A 19530-nucleotide genomic window follows, 5' to 3' on the forward strand; every position below is an offset into this window, starting at 1 on the left:
GGGGCGCTTACTCATGGGGAAATCAAGTAGGCAAAGACCTATGGGGGAGAGGCTCCTTAGAGGAGACAGTTGCCTCATTCAGGGGTTCTCTTAGGGGATGCCTCATGAAAATTTTTCTATTAATAGAGGTCTGCTTAGGAGGCAGAGCCAAGCAAAGTTGGATGAAGGCTTACTGTTCCATTTTCTGTATATCAATGGGTAGGGCTAATATAGAATCTTAAGTATATCTCCCAGAGATGTAATTAGTTTTGTATTGACCACCATGTTAGTGCAGATTGTATTACTTTACAAGATTGGTGCTAACCCTGATTATTTATTCATGAGTTGCATAGCATTCAAATACAAACAAACTAGCCAATTGCAATTTTCAATATTAGGCTGCTTCATATCTATGTTAATAGTAATGTAGACTAATGTGTTAATTTGCATGGGTTAGCATTAGCTACTAAAAGCACTGACACATCTTAGAGCTTATATTACTCTCAATGCTGTTTAATATTCCTTGACTATTTTTGGGTTCAATCACTGGCTGATTGTTAGGTTATTTGTTTGTTATTTTGTTATTAATGTTATTGTTTATAGTTTGTAATAATTTTAGTATACTAAATATTTTGGAAAGATGGTCAATACATATTGGTAGATAAATCAATACATAAATAGCACATATAGTTGACTCTATCCCTTTCCTTATTTCTCTTTCACAGAATACTCTTGGTACATGATTGAAAGCATTGCAATAATGGGCATAATATTACTCAGTTATTCAATAAAGTGTTAAGTATGATACTACTGGTTTCTTTGTTCTCCTAGGATTCTGCAGCTGGTGTTATGATTGTTGCAAGTTGTCCAGATTTTGCCACATCTGCTTAAGTCAAACAGACGTTTCGCCCATCATGCTGTAGCTTTCTTAATGGGATGCTGTGAGGTCAGAAGTTTTTGTCTTTATATATAGTGGGCTCTCAAACCTGATTGGCTGGGGTTTGAGGTGGCAGGAAGGAAGGAAATTTCAGCAGGAAATCAATGCAGAAAAGTCTGTTGGTCACAAATTTGAATTTTGGAGGGAAAGTTCATTGATCAGAATTTTAAATTCTGGCACTTGGGACAGTTCTGCTTGGGGGAGGGCGGAGGGAAGGACCTACAAAAATGTTTTTTGAAAATTAGCAAGAGGAAAGTTGAAGTGAAAAGCCTCCATATAGATTGCACCTGTTATTTGGGCAGGTACTAGTGATGGGAGGGGTAGGAGTGAAATTGAATGTACATGCTTTTCTTCCCTCATTTTAGCTTCAAGTATGTGTGGTATGGAACTTGTGCAAATGTTTTGCTGTATTTGAGATAGTCAGATGGCCTAGCTGGAAATTGCCCTGGATAAATGCTTTTCAGAAATGAATATGGAAATGGTTTGGACTACTAAAACCCTGAAAGGACAAATATAGGATTCACTTAATTAAAACAAACAAACAAACAAACACCACTTACACTTCCATCACTACATGGTTTCAGCTCTTTCCAAAATGTTTGCATCTGTGTCAGGTCCACCTTATTGAGCGGTATTGAAACTTCTCCAATGGGGTCATTGCGACTGAATCTATCATAGTCGAGGACTTGAAGATACAGGACTCGCTGTACCACTTTTTCATATGGAAAGCCTAGAAGCAGTGAAAGAAAAATATGGGAAGTTTACAATGAGACAGCATCCAGCAGGGCCAGTGCAAGGGTATAGTCGCCTTTGGCAAACCTTCATCTTGCACCCCCACCAATTAACTTTAGGGCCTTAACCCCCTCCCATCAATAATGATCACCATAACACCATCCTTCCCAGAATAATCTTAGTAAGTGGGTTATTTGGAAACTGTCCACCCTCCCTGCTGGAAAGGTGCCTCCCATCGTTTCTTTGAGTTTGTATGGTTATCAGGACCTATTGTTTTGCTTTGATTCCAGCTGCTTTTTGATGCTCCATCCAGAAGCTGCTGCCCAAGGTGATTGGTTGGGTTGGCCCTAGGATCCAGGAAAAAGTAATAAAACATGACTACATTGTGTGTCTAGTTCAATAAGGTGAATTAACAGCATCCAACAACTAATTATTAGGTGCTGACCAATTAAGCATTAAAGGGTCGATTTTATAATGGGTTCCTATTTGAAACTTATTTCATAAAGGCAACATACAGGGGAATAATCGAACAGGGGCGCCCATCTCTAAGGATGGCCCTGTAAAGGAGCGGGGCAACCCGTATTATCGAAACAAGATGGACGTCCATCTTTCGTTTTGTTAATACGGTTGGGGATGCCCAAATCATGAAATTTAGGTCAACCTTAGAGATGGTCGTCCCCGGTTTTCGGCGATAATGGAAAGCGAGGACGCCCATCTCAGAAACGACCAAATCCAAGCCATTTGGTTGTGGGAGGAGCCAGCATTCATAGTGCACTGGTCCCACTAACTGAATGGAAAAAGCCCTTCCCTTACCGATCTGGAAAGGAACGGGCATGCATGAAGGAAATTGCATGCAAATGAGCTGCTCACTGTTAGTTCATTTGTACACTATTTGCTTCCTAAGGAGGAGAAGTGACGGCAGTTGAGGATGTCCAAAATGTGGGTGTTTCTGTGAGAAGGATGTCCATGCCTTTGACACCCTCTTTATTTATTTATTTGGAGTTTGGATCACAAGTAGCAGCAGTGGGATTTGAACCAGCCACCTCTAAATTGCAAGACCAGTGCTCTAACCACAAGGCCACTCTGCCACTCCTCCATGCCACCCCCGTGAAATTTTGGCCGTCCCTGTGGGGGGCAGTTGAGGACATCCAAAATGTTTAAAAGAAGGACGTCCACGCCTTCGTTATTATTATTATTACATTTGTACCCCGCGCTTTCCCACTCAAAGCAGGTTCAATGCGGCTTACATAGTAATAGGGATTACAGGATATTGATAAAGAAAATAAAAGTTAAATATAACAGAATAACAAAAGTGATACGTAGGTAGAGAAGGACAGGGGTGAAGGAGTAGGAGATGTATGAGCAAGGGTAGAAGAGGCAGGAGGGGGATGGATTACAGGATAAGCATACGGAATTTTGGTGGGAAAGATAGTCAAGGTCATTGTCGTTGTCTCCTGGATATGTGATGGGTAGTAGAATTCATAGAATTAGTTTGGGTCATTAGGATAGGCTTGCTTGAACAGATGGGTTTTTAGTGATTTCCAGAAGGATAGATAGTCACTGATTGATCTGATAGGTCTTGGGAGGGCATTCCAGAGTTGGCTACCTTAGAAGGAGAAATTGGATCCATAATAGATTCTATATGTTCAGGTACCTTCGTTATGCCTCCGCTGACATACACATACCTCCCCACCCCCCCACCCCAGGGACCTGCATACTGCCCACCCCCATAGGGATGGCCAAATTTCAAGGGCATGGAGTGGCCTAGTGGTTAGAGCACTGGTCTTTCAATCCAGAGGTGGCCAGTTTAAATCCCACTGCTGCTACTTGTGATCCAAAATCCAAAAAAATAAATAAAGAGGGCATCAGAGTAAGTAAAGGCATGGATGTCTTTCTCACAGAAACATCCACATTTTGGACATCCTCAACTGCTGTCGCAGGGACGGAGGCATAGCGAAGGACATACTCTAAAAAAAAAAAGACAAGAGTTTTTGAAGTTGTTTTTTTTCGGGGTGAGAGGTGGTTAGTGACCACTGGGGAAATCAAGGGAGATCATCCCCGATTTCCTCCGGTGGTCATCTGGTCAGTTCAGGCACCTTTTTGATGCTTGGTTGTGAAAAGAAATGGACCAAGTAAAGTCGTCCAAATGCTCATGAGGAACGCACTTCTTTTTTCCATTATCGGCCGAGGATGCCCATCTGTTAACCATGCCCCCGTCCCGCCTTGGGCATCCAAGTGGCAGATGAAGTTCAATGTTGACAAGTGCAAAGTGATGCATGTGGGTAAGAGGAACCTGAATTACAGCTATGTCATGCAAGGTTCCGCGTTAGGAGTCATGGACCTAGAAAGGGATCTGGGAGTCATCGTTGATAAGACATTAAAAACTTCTGCTCAGTGTGCTGCGGCGGCTAAGAAAGCGCACAGAATGTTGAGTATTATTAGGAAAGGGATGGAAAACAAACACGAGGATGTTATAATGCCATTGTATCGCTCCATGGCGTGACCGCACCTCGAATATTGTGTCCAATTCTGGTCGCCGCATCTCAAAAAAGATATAAAAGAATTGGAGAAGGTGCAGAGAAGGGCGACGAAATGACAAAAGGGATGGAACGACTTCCCTATGAGGAAAGGCTAAGTCGGTTAGGGCTCTAAAGCTTGGAGAAAAGGCGGCTGAGGGGTGATATGATAGAAGTCTACAAGATAATGAGCAGAGTAGAGCGGACATATGTGAAGCATTTCTTTACACTTTCAAAAAATAATAGAACCAGGGGACACACGATGAAGCTAGAATATGGTAGATTTAAAACAAATAGGAGAAAGATTTTCTTTACTCAGCGTGTAGTTGGACTCTGGAACTCGTTACCGGAGAATATAGTGACAGCAGCTGTCCTTATGGAGTTTAAGGGGGTTTGGACAGATTCCTGAAGGAAAAGTACATTGAACATTATTAAATATATATATATATATATATATATATATATATATATATTTGGGGGGGGGGGGGGGTTGCCGGGTTTTTGAAGTCTAGATTGGCCGCTGTCGGAGACAGGATGCTGGGCTTGATGGACCCTTGGTCTTTTCCCAATATGGCGATGCTTATGTGCTTATGACACACACCCTTGAACTTCGGTCATCCCCGCGACGGAAAGCAGTTGAGGACGCCCAAAATCAGCTTTCGATTATGCCGATTTGGACGACCTTAGGAGAAGGACGCCCATCTCCCGATTTGTGTCGGAAGATGGGCGCCCTTCTCCTTCGAAAATAAGCAGGATAGGCTCCAGGTCTAAGACCATATGAATAGCCATACTGGATCAGACCAATGGCCCATCTAGCCCAGTATCCTGCTTCCAATAGTGGTCAATCCAGGTCACAAGTACCTGGCAGAAACTCAATTAGTAGCAACATTCCATGTAGCATCTCAAAGAGTAGCAATATTCCATGCTACCAATCCCAGGGCAAGCAGTGGCTTTCCCCATGTCCATCTCAACAACAGAGTATGTGCTTTTCTCCAGGAACTTGTCCAAACCTTTTTTAAAACCAGATACGCTAACCACTGTTACCACATCTTCTGGCGAGTTACAGAGCTTAACTATTCTTTGAGAGAGAAAAATATTTCCTCCTATTTGTTTTTAAATTATTTCCATGTAATTTAATTTCCCCCGATATTCAGCGCTATTTAACTGGCAAGAAATGCTGCTGAGCAGTTAAACAGAGCTTAACCGGCTATCCACTGATATTCAGCAGGGGATAACTGGCTATACCCTGCTTAATATCCCCGATTAGTGGCTAGTCAGTTATATTGTGTGATATAACCGGCTCTCTGCCAGTTTTTAAAGGGAGTTTAGCAGCCATATTTGGCCACGTGAAAACGTAGAATATCTTTGGCCAGTATTAAAATAACTGGCTAAGTCTGAATGACTTATCTTGAAAACAGCCAAAAATAAACTGGATATTCAATGCCGGGCACTGGAAATGGTTTGGCATTGAATATGCAGGCTCAGTACTGACCACAGAAATTATCTGGTATAACTCCCACAGTCTGAAAATCAGTCTCTGAGTGTCTAGTCCCAATAGGGTCCAGGTGTAAAATGTGTGTTTGTATTCTACATCTGAACTTGTGAATTGAAAAAAATAGGTTCATACAAGACAACTCCGCACCTACTTTGCCTAAACCCCTAGGAATGGCTACACATGGACGCCTTTATTTTAGAAGCCCTATTTGCATTTGCACCTGTAAATATTGGCATTTACATGTGCATACTGAATAAATGTAGAAACCTCAATTTTAGGATTTATAGGTGCAAGTCACAAATATGTGCATATGGCAAGAAGGCATAGTTTGGGCAGGGTTAGGATGAGACTAAGGTGAGGCCAAAAAATACACATGTACTCCTTGTTCAGATGAGAAATGCATGTCTGTGCTTATCATTTTAAATGTCAGGAATTACAGCTTCTTCCAGGGATGTCTAGGTTTTGTGAAAATACTTTTTATTGGGCAGCGCTCTATAGGATGGTTTAGGGGAGGTAGCTTCCTTAATCCACCTTAATGCTCCCCAAATCAATTTTGCCAGGTAAAATTGGTGGGTATGACATTTTATTTCTGTTTCCTTGTACCCCACCCCTCCCCCTCCCAAGTGAACTTAAAATTTAAATACCTTATCAGGTAGGGCCCCACCAGCCTGCTAGCCCAAGACATATACAACTCCCCAGCCCCACCCTTGAGATTGCCTTCCCTCAGTCTGGGTATGCATACAAATTTAGCTGCATATTGACTGTGAAAGCCTGTTTCTCCAGGTAAAGTGCCCTCCCTATATTAGAAGCCTGCAGTGCATGCAAAACCACCAAGCCCCAGTGACCTAATGGTTAAGGAACTGATTTCTGGAGCCAAAGCATGTGGGTTTATGTCCCACCTGGGGTGGAGTTTATTTTGTGAACATAATTTCATGAGAAGAGGAATTAATTTGTCATGTTCCAGTTGATTTGAGAGTAGACAATGTTGGAGACTGAAACAGAAGTACCAAGTCACAAGTAATCACATGCTGCCACTCTTCCAGGACAAAACGGTAGGGTTCATATTAAGCATTATTTTAAGTAGGCAGGAGATGTATCACATAATCAGATAGTGTTGCTGAGTATTGTCTCCAACCACAGTACTCTCCAGTTAGTCAGTTAGTGCTGGGAGTCATAGGGGGGGGGGGGGGGGGGGGGGGATTCAGTGAAGGCCATCAAAGTTAGGCCTCAGGATGACCTGTACATCAACAATCTTGATTGCTTAGGCCTGGTGTGCTCCAGTGAGGTGCCTCATTTTATCTGAAAATTTCTTGTAAATGCATTAGGCAATCTGAATCTAGTAAATATATTTTTTGGGAGCCATCACACCTTACTGCTTTTTTGGCATCTATAAAGACAACACTGTTGGCGAAGGATGCTTTTCTTTGTGTGTTTTATGCCTGTATTAAGTCTTATCACTGTGCATTATTCAATACCTGATAACATGTATTTGGAGAATCTTTTTTTTCTTTTCCTCGTCAATAAAGAACTTAAAAAAAAAGACAACACCGTTTGCTCCACTAGCTACAGTTGTGGAAGATCCATATTGAATGTGTGCTCTGGTACCTGTTAACATTAGGCCTTAGTTAGATTTCCTTTTGATATTTAAAGTATCCTCCAGTTGTATTGGATCCAGGTAGCTCTATAGTTGACTATTTGCAAATTTGTGTTATCATTTCTTTTTTTTACCTGGCGCAATAGGGAAAATATTTTACAGTCTCTTATTTTTTGTTATAACTTATTTTCTTCAGATTGGCAACTTTCTGTACAAGTATTATATTTGCTCGATTATATGTGTTTGAAACTTTTAAATTAAAAAAAACAAACCAGGATGATGTGTACAAAGCATGAATTCTGTAAAGCCAGTTCTGCATGGTATTGTCTGTATAGAATACTAGCCTAACACCAATTTTGCACCTAACGTGGGGTGTGAGAACTTATGTTAGCCAGAGGCTGGTGGAAATGTTTGTGCCCGACTACTGTCAGTTAGGTGCGGAAATGCAAATATTCTATAACTGCGCGCCTAAATCCTGGGAATGCCCTTGATCCACCCATGCCCATCCCCTGGCCATGCAAGCTCTGGAATTGTGCATGAGATAAGATAGGCACGCAGGTTGTAGAAAAGGGGTGTAGGACAGATCTATGCATAACTACTAATTAGCACTTGTTAATGCCAATAATAATTTTTTAACACTTATTTAGCCAATTAATGTGTACATGAATTTCTGATTTGCACCCAAAATTGCCTGCCCAACTTTGGACAGCCTATAAAGAAACCAGGGGTATGTGGGCACTGGTTAAATTCAGCGCTAGTGTCTGTATAGCTAACTGCTCAAACCTGTGTAACTGTGATGCTGCACTGATGGCTGAACCTGTATAACTTTGTGGTACTGGCCACTGATCTGGTTATTCATTGTCGGTGCTCAGATATGGCCTGCACTGAATATCCAGGTCTACATTAGCCAGCTGTAATCAGCATTTATAGAAACATCATCTACTACTGGCTCAGTGTGAGTGCAGGGCTGCCGAGAGGGGGGGCAGGGGGGACAAAATTCCCCGGGCCTCCAAGGGGGGCCTGGCACCGGGGTCTCTTTCCTTCTCCTGCTCCCAGGCTGTTGGCGCTGCAGTCCCCGGTCTTACCTGCCTGCCCTTGGCTCCGTCTACAGCACCCCTTCGTCCGCCACCGGGCCCCCTGCATTCAAATTGGCAGCGCCTCACCTCCATGTGAAAGCAGCAGATCGCCTCCCTTCGGGCCTTCCCTCACTGTGTCAAGGGCAGGGCACAGTGAGGGAGGGCTCGAAAGGGAGGCGATCTGCCGCTTTCACACGGAGGTGTGGTGCTGCCGATTTGAATGCAGGGGGCCCGGTAGCAAACGGAGGGGGACTGTCGACGGGGCTGGGGATGAGCAGGTGGAGACTGGGGACTGCGGCGCTGGCGGCCTGATTGCAGGAGAGGGAGGTGACAGTGGTAGTGATTGGGGGGTCGGCGGGGGCCCCGGGGGTGGCCTTGCCTCGGGCCCGGCTCAGTCTCTCAATGGCCCTGGTTGAGTGGAGTGTAAGGAAGCACATGGAGAGAATCAGAATGGGAGTGCTGCCATGAACTGACCAGATGGGCCAAGGAATGAGACGCTGCTGCTAGCAATGTAGCCATGTACTAAGGAGAGCCTGAAAAGCAGGGAACACCAATCTGATAGCGCACTAGTGTGATCTGGAATCAGCACTGCTGCACTTCCTCTCTGATGCTGCCTGTTCTGCAGTCATGAGTGACCTCATGCTTTCCTGCTCCAGAGAAGCATGTGGCAGTGCAAATAAAAGCTGAAGCTGGTATAAATGTTTGCACCTGGGTTGCTAGAAAAACATGTATATTATAGTATTCTATATTTTACATGTGCAATTCTGCATCCCGCCCATGCTCTGCCTGTATTCTACCCACATGTATGCCCACTTCAAAATACACACCATTGCGATTAGGTGCCATGTTATAAAATAGAGTTTAATCAAATTATTGGCATTTACATGGATTGTGCACATATACGTGTGTATATGCATTCTTGGCACGTAAATATTGGTGCCCTCCAAAGTTCCCTCTAAGATGAGCAAGTATCCTCCACCTACAGTCATGCCAGTGGGGGGTTTCACTATCACATTTTCAGTAGTGATGGAAGGCAAGCTCTATAGGACTCCAACCTGTCTGTCCCAGTGATTGAAAATGAAATATTGAAGCACTACCCATTATTGGCAGCAGTGCAGTTGGAGGGCTCTCTCTCAGCTTAGAGGGAATAGTGTTGCCCTCTTTATTTATTTATTTATTTATTTGTTTGTTGCATTTGTATCCCACATTTTCCCACCTATTTGCAGGCTCAATGTGGCTTACATAGTACCGGAGAGGCGTTTGCAGACTCCGATGTGCACAAATACAAAATGATATTGTGGTGGGATAGGTTCTCATGGAACAGTCTTATTGGGGTATCATAAGGCGGAAGGGTTGTGTAATGACCGTTGCGTACTTAGGTTTTGATTTATAGAATTACCTCCTTAGTGCTGGAGGTTGGATTTGTCTCGATACCATCTCCAGTTCCCTTGTAACTTGGCTGCATATCTCCTGATGATTTCTGTCCTGCCCTGCAGTCCCCCTTTCTCCATGAGACACTATCTGGGTCTTGTTTGGGATGCTTTCCTGTTGCCACCCTATAGTGTAATTCACTCTTCTGGTAGTTGAGGGCTTCAGGCTGCTTCCGACTTTCTGGTCATGTCTTCAGGGGTGGTGGTGCTGGAGCCACCCATGTACTCATTTCAGAAGCTCCAGTGCAGTAAGCCAGACAATGAGTACTCAGATTAGGGAGGTCACCAGGGAAGATTCCTGTTTCCTCTTACACATTAAGCAAGAGGCCTGTCTCCAGCCAACGTTACAGTGACTGATATGCAAGGAGGTAGGGGAGCACTAACAGAGGTGCATGCCAGAGCTAACTATAGTGAGAGGGCATAAGAGAATGAAGGAAGTGTGTGTGTGGGGAGGGGGAGGGGGGAGAGATGCGAGAAGGCAGAGAGATGCGTTAGCAGAGTTGTATAGATCATGCAGCTGAGAGGTCTGCTAATGCATCTCTGGTCTCATGCTCTCAGATAGGGGATGAAGCATTAGGACAGAGGTGCATTAGTAGAGTGTGGGGCCACAGATGACAGATGAGCATACACACAGCTACAGATGTATGGAGGGGTGTGCAAAACACTAAGACAAAAGGAGAAGCACATTTTTACAAGGTTTCCAGTGCCAGTCTATCCATGTTAACAATTACATTTTTATGAGTAGTAGCTATTTTATTCCATAGTGTTTTTTTCCACAGCTTTTACCTTTGTTCTTAAATGTTCTTGTGAAAAGTCATTAATAGAACACGTAGTTATAAATAATGCATGACTTACCATCACAAATGTTAATTTGACATTTTCTACAGTTTGTGTACTGACTTGACAAGCTTCTCTTTGTGTGTTTTGTATCCAATTTTCATGTGGAATTGAAGAATTACAATTTAAACACAACCAAAGACAGCTAAATATTTGTGGTACTCCTTTCATTTGCAAACCAATACAACACAGAAATTGGTCCAAATGTATACCCCTAATTCACTGTGAGAAAAGCCTCACTTGTTGGGCTTCAGTTTAACTCACTGGGATGGGTCACCCTTGGCATCTCTGGTGAAGAAAGATTAAGAGAGAAAAGATTGAGTGTCTTACCCTCAAAGAGAAAGGTCTCATTCCAGTGGGGATTGAGATTCTTCCGTTTCACCTTGGTTTCCAGTTTGTGCTTTTTATCTGGTAGCAGGTAGATCTTAACAAAGGGATCACTTGTGCCACTAAAATCCTTGGCTGGAAGTTCCTGTGCCTTTAAGATCTTGACTGTGAGTGTTGATTCTTGGAAGTTATAGCCAACACTAAACTGAATTCGTCCAAGATTCTCCCTACCAGAGCTTTCATGTCCTTCATCTTCGTCAGACCCTGGTGAAAGCTGAGGAATAAAATAAAAAGAGACCGCTTATAGCAATTCTCACTTTTTTTTGCTAAAATATACTCCCCCTGATGTTGAGCCCACAGCGGTCCTCATGTTTGTAGACACAGGCCACCACAGGTAAAATAGTTCAGATATTCCGCTGCTGCTGAATATCCAGAGTCTGCACTGAGCGGTTGTGTATCTAGTGATATTCAGACCACTAGCTGGATAACTAACTACATGGAGTTAGGACATCCTTTTTGCTGCCCTAACTTTATAAAGGTAGCTATTTGGTTAGCAATCTGAATATCACTGCTAACTGTATAACTTCAGTCTTTGCCCACAAACGGCCTTGGAACTATCCGGAAAGTGCAGAGGTGGTTAGAAAAAGTTGCCAGAAATATCAATGACACTGGCTGCTGACTATCCCTCTCATTCACACTGATCTGTGAGCTTAAAACATAGACACTCATTCCTCAGTTCAGAAGAGGATGGAACATCTATATCCGAAGAGACTGATGTGGGGTGTTAGACCTGCTACCTTGGACGTCTCTCTTAGGAATGAATAGTAAGTGTTTGCACTTACCCCATTTTTACTGCAAAAGATAATGCAGGGTAAGTGCAAAGCTTGTGCATTACATTCAGGGTATGTGCCCAGCATCTGCCCTGCATGTACTGCAAAGGGCATTTATCACACCCAATCCAGTCAAAACACCCATAAACCCAAGAGGTACACCACCCCAAACTAATACAGCTCCTCCTGACACCCTCTGGCAGGTCCAAACCTCTCCCACTCACCCCCACCAAGAATACTTGAGCCACATCTTGACACACCCATGCGCCAATCCCCTTAGAGAAAACCCCACCCTGAATGAAATAGCCACAGCTGCACTGAGCCCTACTCTCCCCCACTCTACCAGGGTTTAGATTGGGCCTATCAATGTTCTTAGGTGGCAGCAGTTTGCCTCCAATGTTGCTCAGAACGGTGTCAGTTTGCAAGATGACACTGCTGCCTCCTAGCTGTTCTAAAAGGCAGAGGTGCTGTTTTGGATCTTGGCGCCATCCCAGATAGCAGCAGAGGGGGAACACGGCAACTCAGGAACACTTGCAGGTCCAATTTAAACCCCAGGTAGGTCCCGGGGGGGGGGGGGGGGGCACAACTACTTTATCTGGGGTGGAGTTTTCTCTAGAGGGGATCGGCACTAAATAGGGTGGGAGGAGGATCAGCATATGGGGGGTGGGGCCTACTCGTGTGACAGTTGGGGCTACTATGAACATCTATCTCATAATGTGGACTAATATTTAGATTTTGTTTTTCTTGTAAGAATTGATTTTTTAAATATGCATAACTCATACTTTGTTGCTGTGTTATATGTACAATAATTAAATAATTTTAATTAAAAAAATACACATGTACATAAAGAATATTTGCACTTGACTTGGAGGCTCCAGTAGTCCAGTTGGAGCAGGAGTAGGTTTGTGTGAGATTTGTGCCACTACTGGGCTAGCTCTGGGAGTAATTTTATAAACACTTATTGTTTCCTTTCTTAGAGAAAACAAGTTTTCAGTCAGTACATAATTAAGTGCCAGAATTTATTGTTGGAGGGTGTGGTGAAAACAGAATAGTTGGGTTTAAAAAAGGATTGGATAAGTTCCTGGAAGAAAACTCCATAAATCATTATTAATAAGGTTGACTTGGGGAAAGCCACTGCTTATTTCTGGGTGTAAGTATCACCGAGCCTTGTGACCTGGACTGACCACTGCCACAAACAGGATACCGGGCTTGATGGAGCTTTTGTCTGATCCAGTATGGCAGTTATTATGTTCTTATTGGCATACACAGGAAATCTGTAAGTTACACCACTCAGCATCAGAATTACTTGGGAGAAACAACGGTACCTAAGAATGATAAAAATGATCGAGATGATGGAAACTGATGGCTACCCATGAGTGAAAGAGAACTAAATATAAGCAGGGAGAAAGGGAGAGAGAATAAAAAAAGAGTGTCTTTCAATACCATCACCAAAAAATAAGCAATAATTCAAGCCACTAGTCAATAACTCATCAACGAAGTTGTGAAGTGTGGAATATCCATCGACCTGATTTTATTAGCACAATACAGTACAGTTTTGAGAAATGTTTTGCACATTAATAAGTGCAATGGAAGGGAAGGCTTTTCACTCGGTGTCTATTTATAAATGAAACACATTTCTCTCCCTATGATGTTGGGGAAAGGTAAAAAAATAGTTCTCCATCCATTGGGAATTAAAATAACTTGGACTCAGGACTCAGCTGTTATATTAGTAATGTGGCTGTAGGATCAAGGAATATTTATGTTGAATAATTTATTAGTGGCTGCACGCATACAGAAGACTTAAAACAGCAAGCCTGACAGAACTACTTTTTACACATATGTGCATATACTCCCTAATTCTATAAAAGTCACCAATAATTGCATGCACCCAATTTGGGCATGCAATTTAATTGACTAGCAAGCCAATTAGTGCCAAAAATTGGCTTTTTAACAAGCAATTATTGGCGCTAAGTGGATTCAATTAAGATGCATACACGTAAATTTATGTTTGTGATCCGGCCCTAAATTTTACACATGAACAGAAAAGGGGGGCATAAAAATGGGAGGGCCATGGCTGGTTCGGGGCAGATTGTGGGCATGGCTTTGAGTTACACACACAATTATAGAATAAGAACATAAGAATAGCCATAATAGGTCGGACCAATGGTTCATCTAGCCCAGTATCCTGTTTACAAATGTGGCCAATCCAGGTCACAACTACTTGGCAGAAACCCAACTAGTAGCAATATTCCATGCTGCCAATCCCATGTTTGTCTCAAATGGAGACTATAGGCTTTTCCTACAGGAACTTGTCCAAATCTTTTTTTAAACCCAGATATGCTAAGTGCTGTTACCACATCCTCCAACAACGAGTTCCTCCTATTTGTTTTAAAAGTATTTCAATGTAACTTCATTGAGTGCCCCTAGTCTTTGTACTTTTGGAATGAGTAAAAAAATCGATTCACTTCTACTCATTCTACACCACTCAGGGTTTTGTAGACCTCAATCACATCTCCACAAGCTGAACAGCCCTAACCTCTTTAGCCTTTCCTCATTTGAGAGGAGTTCCGTCTCCTTTATCATCTTGGTTGTTCTTCTTTGAACCTTTTCTAATTCCGCTATATATTTTTTTAGATATGGCGACTAGAACTGAACACAATACTCAAGATGAGTTCGCACCATGGAGTGATACACAGGTATTATAGTATTCTCATCTTATTTACCATACCTTTTCTAATAATTCCTAGCATCCGGTTTGCTTTTTTGGCCACTGCCACACACTGGGTGGAAGATATCAGTGTATTGTCTACAACAACATCTAGATCTTTTTCTTGGGTGCTGAGCCTCAAAGTTGACCCTAGCATCAGGTAACTATGGTTTGGATTATTCTTCCTAATGTGCATCTCTTTGCATTTGCCTCATTAAATTTCATCTGCAATTTGGATGCTCAGTCTTCCAATTTCCCAAGGTCTTCCAGGAATTTTTTCACAGTCCACTTGTTTTAACAACCAAGGGGGTTCCGTGTGTAAATTTAGGCGGGGGCATTTGCACCATGTTTTCGTTGGTACAAATGGATGCACCTAAATTTAACCACAACCCCTGGAACTTAAGTGCTATTCTATAAACCATGCCTAAACTTTAGGCATGGCTTATAGGATACCTCTGAAGTGGGGTTTTTTGCACTGATTTTTTTAGGTGTGATTTATAGAATTCATCCCACCCGGGCAGTTCTACAACTGGGCAACTCCACTAAGGTACCCCAAGCCTTTTCCATAATGGAACCTAATTCATAATGGAACCTAATCTGGAGCGGGCGCCAGCGGTAGTTCCAACTATAGGTAGTTTGTGTGCTAGGGAAAATCAGCCTATACTTTTTAGTGTGGTACTAACCCGGTGGTAGTCAGGCAGCCCTGCACACTATCTGGTTACTGCCAGAGCCCTTACCACTACCTCAATGGGTGGTGGTAAGTACTCCCCCTCACATGGCCATGCTGTAAGATCATGGGCTCTGTTGGTATTGCCGAATGGGTACTGCTAGCGTGGCTTGATAAAAGAAGCTCTAAATGAGGCAGGGACCCATACTCCACTCCTTTGTATGTCTCCCTTGCAAATACTAGCTTTGTAAGTTAAGTGAGTATTTGCAGAATAGCGCCTAGGTGTCCTGCTAGCACTAAAGTGGTTATATGTGAAAATAAATAAAAGTACTAGTTTTCTAAACATTTACATGCACAGGGGTAAATTCAATAAATGATGACACAAGTTAGGCAGCAAAAAAACTTGCATGGCAAGTGTGAATTTACTGCATGGCCATTTCATTTTTGGCCATTTTTACCCACTGCAGTAAAAGTCGCCGAAGCGCATAGCAAAAATAGCCGCTACTGTCAGTGCAGGGCCCTTTTACCAAAGCTTAAGAAAAGGGACCCTATCTCTTTCAATAATTTGGTGTCCCTATGGTTTTTCTTTTCTGTTACTTCAGCTGTCAAACCCCATACTGTAAGGACAGCTTGGCTAAAGCCTTGGGTAGAACAAATTTAGGTTTTAGATGGAGTTTCTTTGCAGGATCACTCTCAGCTATACAAACTGAATCATATTTTTGTAGAGCTTTTTGGGAAGCAGTGCTCAGCACAGACACAGTATCATGCAAGCAGCACACCCAAGCTGATTGGTGGATCCAACGACTTTTGCTTTATTCTTATGAAAGATGCATAGGATGTTAACTCAACATCTGAGGCAGATGATGTTTATAGTCCTTTTGGTTATATTTACTCACTATTCTCTTAGTTGCCTTGAGTTAGGGTGATTTCTTTAAGCCAGAAATAGCTTCCACAATAGATATTCAATGGAAAAAATAGAGCAAAGTGCTCACGCAGACCTCCAGAGTCCTCTGACATTACTGATTATTTATTTAGATACTCTCCCACTCACAAGCAACAGACACAAGGGGCAGCAGCCAAGCAGCTTCCCACAATTTCCTTCCAGAAAACTTTCCATAAGAACATAAGCGTTGCCATACTGGGACAGACAGACTGAAGGTCCATCAAGTCCAATATCTTGTTTCCAACAGTGGCCAATCTAGGTCACAAGTACCTGGCAAGATCCCAGAAGAGAAAAGCAGGTTTTATGCTGCTTATCCTACAAATAAGCTGTGGATTTTTCCAAGTCCATCTTAGTAATGGCTTATGGACTTTTCTTTTAGGAAATTAGCCAAGCCTTTTTAAACCCTGCTAAGCTAACTGCTTTTACTACATTCTCTGGCAATGAAATTCCAGGGTTCTATTACACATTGAGTGAAGAAATATTTTCTCTGGGTTGTTTTAAATTTACTACTTAGTAGCTTCATTGCATGCCTTTTAGTCCTAGTGTTTTCGGAAAGAGTAAACATGTGATTCATGTCTACCCGTTCCACTCCACTCAATATTTTATAGACGTCTATCATATCTCCCCTGTCTCTTCTCCAAGCTGAAGAGCCCTAGCTTTAGCTTTTCCTCATAGGGAAGTTGTTCTATCCCTTGTATCATTTTGTTGCCCTTCTCTGTACCTTTTCTAATTCGGCTATATCTTTTTTTGAGATGTGGTGACCAGAATTGCACACAGTATTCAAGGTGCGGTCGAACCATGGGGCGATACAAAGGTATTATGACATTCTCATTTTTGTTTTCCATTTCTTTCCTAATAATTCCTAATATTCTCTTTGCTTTCTTAGCAGCTGCTGCACACTGAGCAGAGGGTTTCAATGTATCATCAATGATGACACCTAGATCCTTTTCCTGGGTGGTGACACCTAATGTGGAACCTTGCATCACATAGCTATAGTTTGGGTTCCTCTTTCACATATGCATCACTTTGCATTTGCTCACATTAAACATCACCTGCTATTTGGTTATCCAGTCTCCCAGTCTCCTAAAGTCCTCTTGCAATTTTTCACAATCCTCTTGTGATTGAACAACTTTGAATAACTTTGTGTCATCAGCAAATTCAGTGGCCCTTTTACTAAAGGGCAGTAGGGCTACTGCTGCATTTGTGTGTGGCAAATCGGGCTTACCACCTCTACCGTGCGCCAACTCCAGTGCTAGAAAATGCTACAAAATGCACAAGAGCTCTTGCTGCCTCCTAAATGGGTGGTGGTAAGGGTTTCCCTGGGAAGTGGCAGAGCAGCAAGTGGTTCACCTACACAGGACCATTTCCCTTTTAAAAGAACCCAACCTTTTACCTGCTGAAGTAAAAGGGGGCCTCGGTGCATGGCAAATTCATGCCCTGACGCTACAGCATGGCCTGTTTTACTGCAGCTTCGTTAAAGGAGCCATTAATTACCTGACCAGTTACTCCCATCTCTAGATCATTTATAAATATGTTAAAAAGAAGCAGTCCTAGAATAGACCACTAGGGAACCCCACTATCTACCCTTCTCCTTTGAGAATACTAACCATCTAACCCTAATCCGTTTTCTATCTTTTAACCAGTTCTTAATCCACAATAGGACATTACTTCCTATCCCATCTCTTTCTAATTTCTTTAGGAGTTGTTCATGAGGTATTTTGTCATATGCTTTTTGAAAATACAGATACACAATATCGACTGGCTCACCTTTATCCACATATTTATTCACTCCTTCAAACAAATGTAATAGATTGGTGAGGCAAGATTTCCCTTGACTAAATCCATGTTGGCTTTCAGGGGCATTTTCGAAAGAGAAGGGCGCCGATCTTCCAACACAAATCGGGAGATGGGCATCCTTCTCTCAGGGTCGCCCAAATCGGCATAATCAAAAGCCGATTTTGGGTGCCCTCAACTGCAGTCCATTGCGGGGACGACCACAGTTCACGGGGACGTGTCAGAGGTGTAGCGAAGGCGGGACTGGGGCGTGCTTAAGAGATGGGCGTCCTCGGCCGACAATGGAAAAAAGAAGGGCGTCCCTGATGAGCATTTGGTTGACTTTACTTGGTCCATTTTTTTCACGACCAAGCCTCAAAAAGGTGCCTGAACTGACCAGATGAACACTGGAATCGGAGATCACCTCCCCTTACTCCCCCAGTGGTCACCAACCCCCTCCCACCCTAAAAAAAAATTAATTTTTTTTTTGCCAGCCTCTATGCCAGCCTCAAATGTCATACCCAGCTCCATGATAGCAGTATGCAGGTCCCTGGAGCAGTTTTAGTGGGTACAGTGCACTTCAGGTAGGCAGATCCAGGCCCATCCCCCCCTACCTGTTACACTTGTGCTGGTAAATGTGAGCCCTTCAAAATGCACCCGAAACCCACTGTACCCACATGTAGGTGCCCCCCTTCACCCATTAGGGCTATGGTAGTGGTGTACAGTTGTGGGGAGTGGGTTTTTTTTGGGGGGGGGGGTTGGGGGGGCTCAGCACCGAAGGTAAGGGAGCTATGCACCTGGGAGCAATTTGTGAAGTCCACTGCAGTGCCTCCTAGGGTGCCCGGTTGGTGTCCTGGCATGTCAGGGGGACCAGTGCACTATGAATGCTGGCTCCTGCCATGACCAAATGCCTTGGATTTGGTCGTTTTTGAGATGGGTGTCCTCGGTTTCCATTATGGCCGAAAACCGGGGACGACCATCTCTAAGGTCGACCATCTCAACATTTAGGTCAACCATCTCTAAGCTTGACCTAAATGTTGAGATTTGAGCGTCCCTGATTGTATTATTGAAACAAAAGATGGATGCCCATCTTGTTTTGATAATACGGGTTTCCCCGCCCCTTCGCAGGGACATCCTTAGAGATGGGCGCCCTTAGAGATGGTAGTCCCCGTTCGATTATGCCCCTCCACGTCTCATTAATCCATGCCTATGTATATGCTCTGTAATATTGTTCTTTATAATAGTCTCTACCATTTTGCCTGGTACCAACGTCAGGTTCACTGGTCTATAATTTCCCGGATCACCTCTGGAACACTTAAAAAAACTGATTTTATGTTGACCGCTCTCCAATCTTCCAGTACCATACTAACAATAGTGCAAATGCATGTTTCAATTCTCTGAGATGTATACCATCCGGTCCAGGCGATTTGCTACTCTTCAATTTATCAAATTGCCCCATTACATCTTCCAGGTTTCTAGAGATTTGTTTCAGTTTCTCTGACTCACCAGTATTGAATACCATTTCTGGCACTGCCATCTCCTCCACATCTTCCCGAAATTTGTCCAAACCTATTTTAAAGGTAGACCTGGAAAAAGCCACTGCTTATCCCTGGGGACAAGCAGCATGGAATCTTGCTGCTTCTGGAATCCTGCAAAATACTAGTGACCTGGATTATCTGCTGTTAGA

At 43.1% G+C, this 19530-nt stretch overlaps 1 protein-coding gene across 1 annotated transcript in view; it reads right to left on the reverse strand.

Moving 5' to 3' along the window:
- SYT7 (synaptotagmin 7) overlaps positions 1-19530 on the reverse strand; it is an 824787-nt gene that overhangs the window by 13926 nt on the left and 791331 nt on the right. Inside the window, 2 exon segments of the mRNA XM_030201170.1 lie at positions 1477-1646; positions 10927-11197. Coding sequence (XP_030057030.1) covers positions 1477-1646; positions 10927-11197 — 441 coding nt within the window.

This window comes from Microcaecilia unicolor, chromosome 4 (genome assembly GCF_901765095.1).
Source record: "Microcaecilia unicolor chromosome 4, aMicUni1.1, whole genome shotgun sequence".
NCBI classification, from domain to species: domain Eukaryota; kingdom Metazoa; phylum Chordata; class Amphibia; order Gymnophiona; family Siphonopidae; genus Microcaecilia; species Microcaecilia unicolor.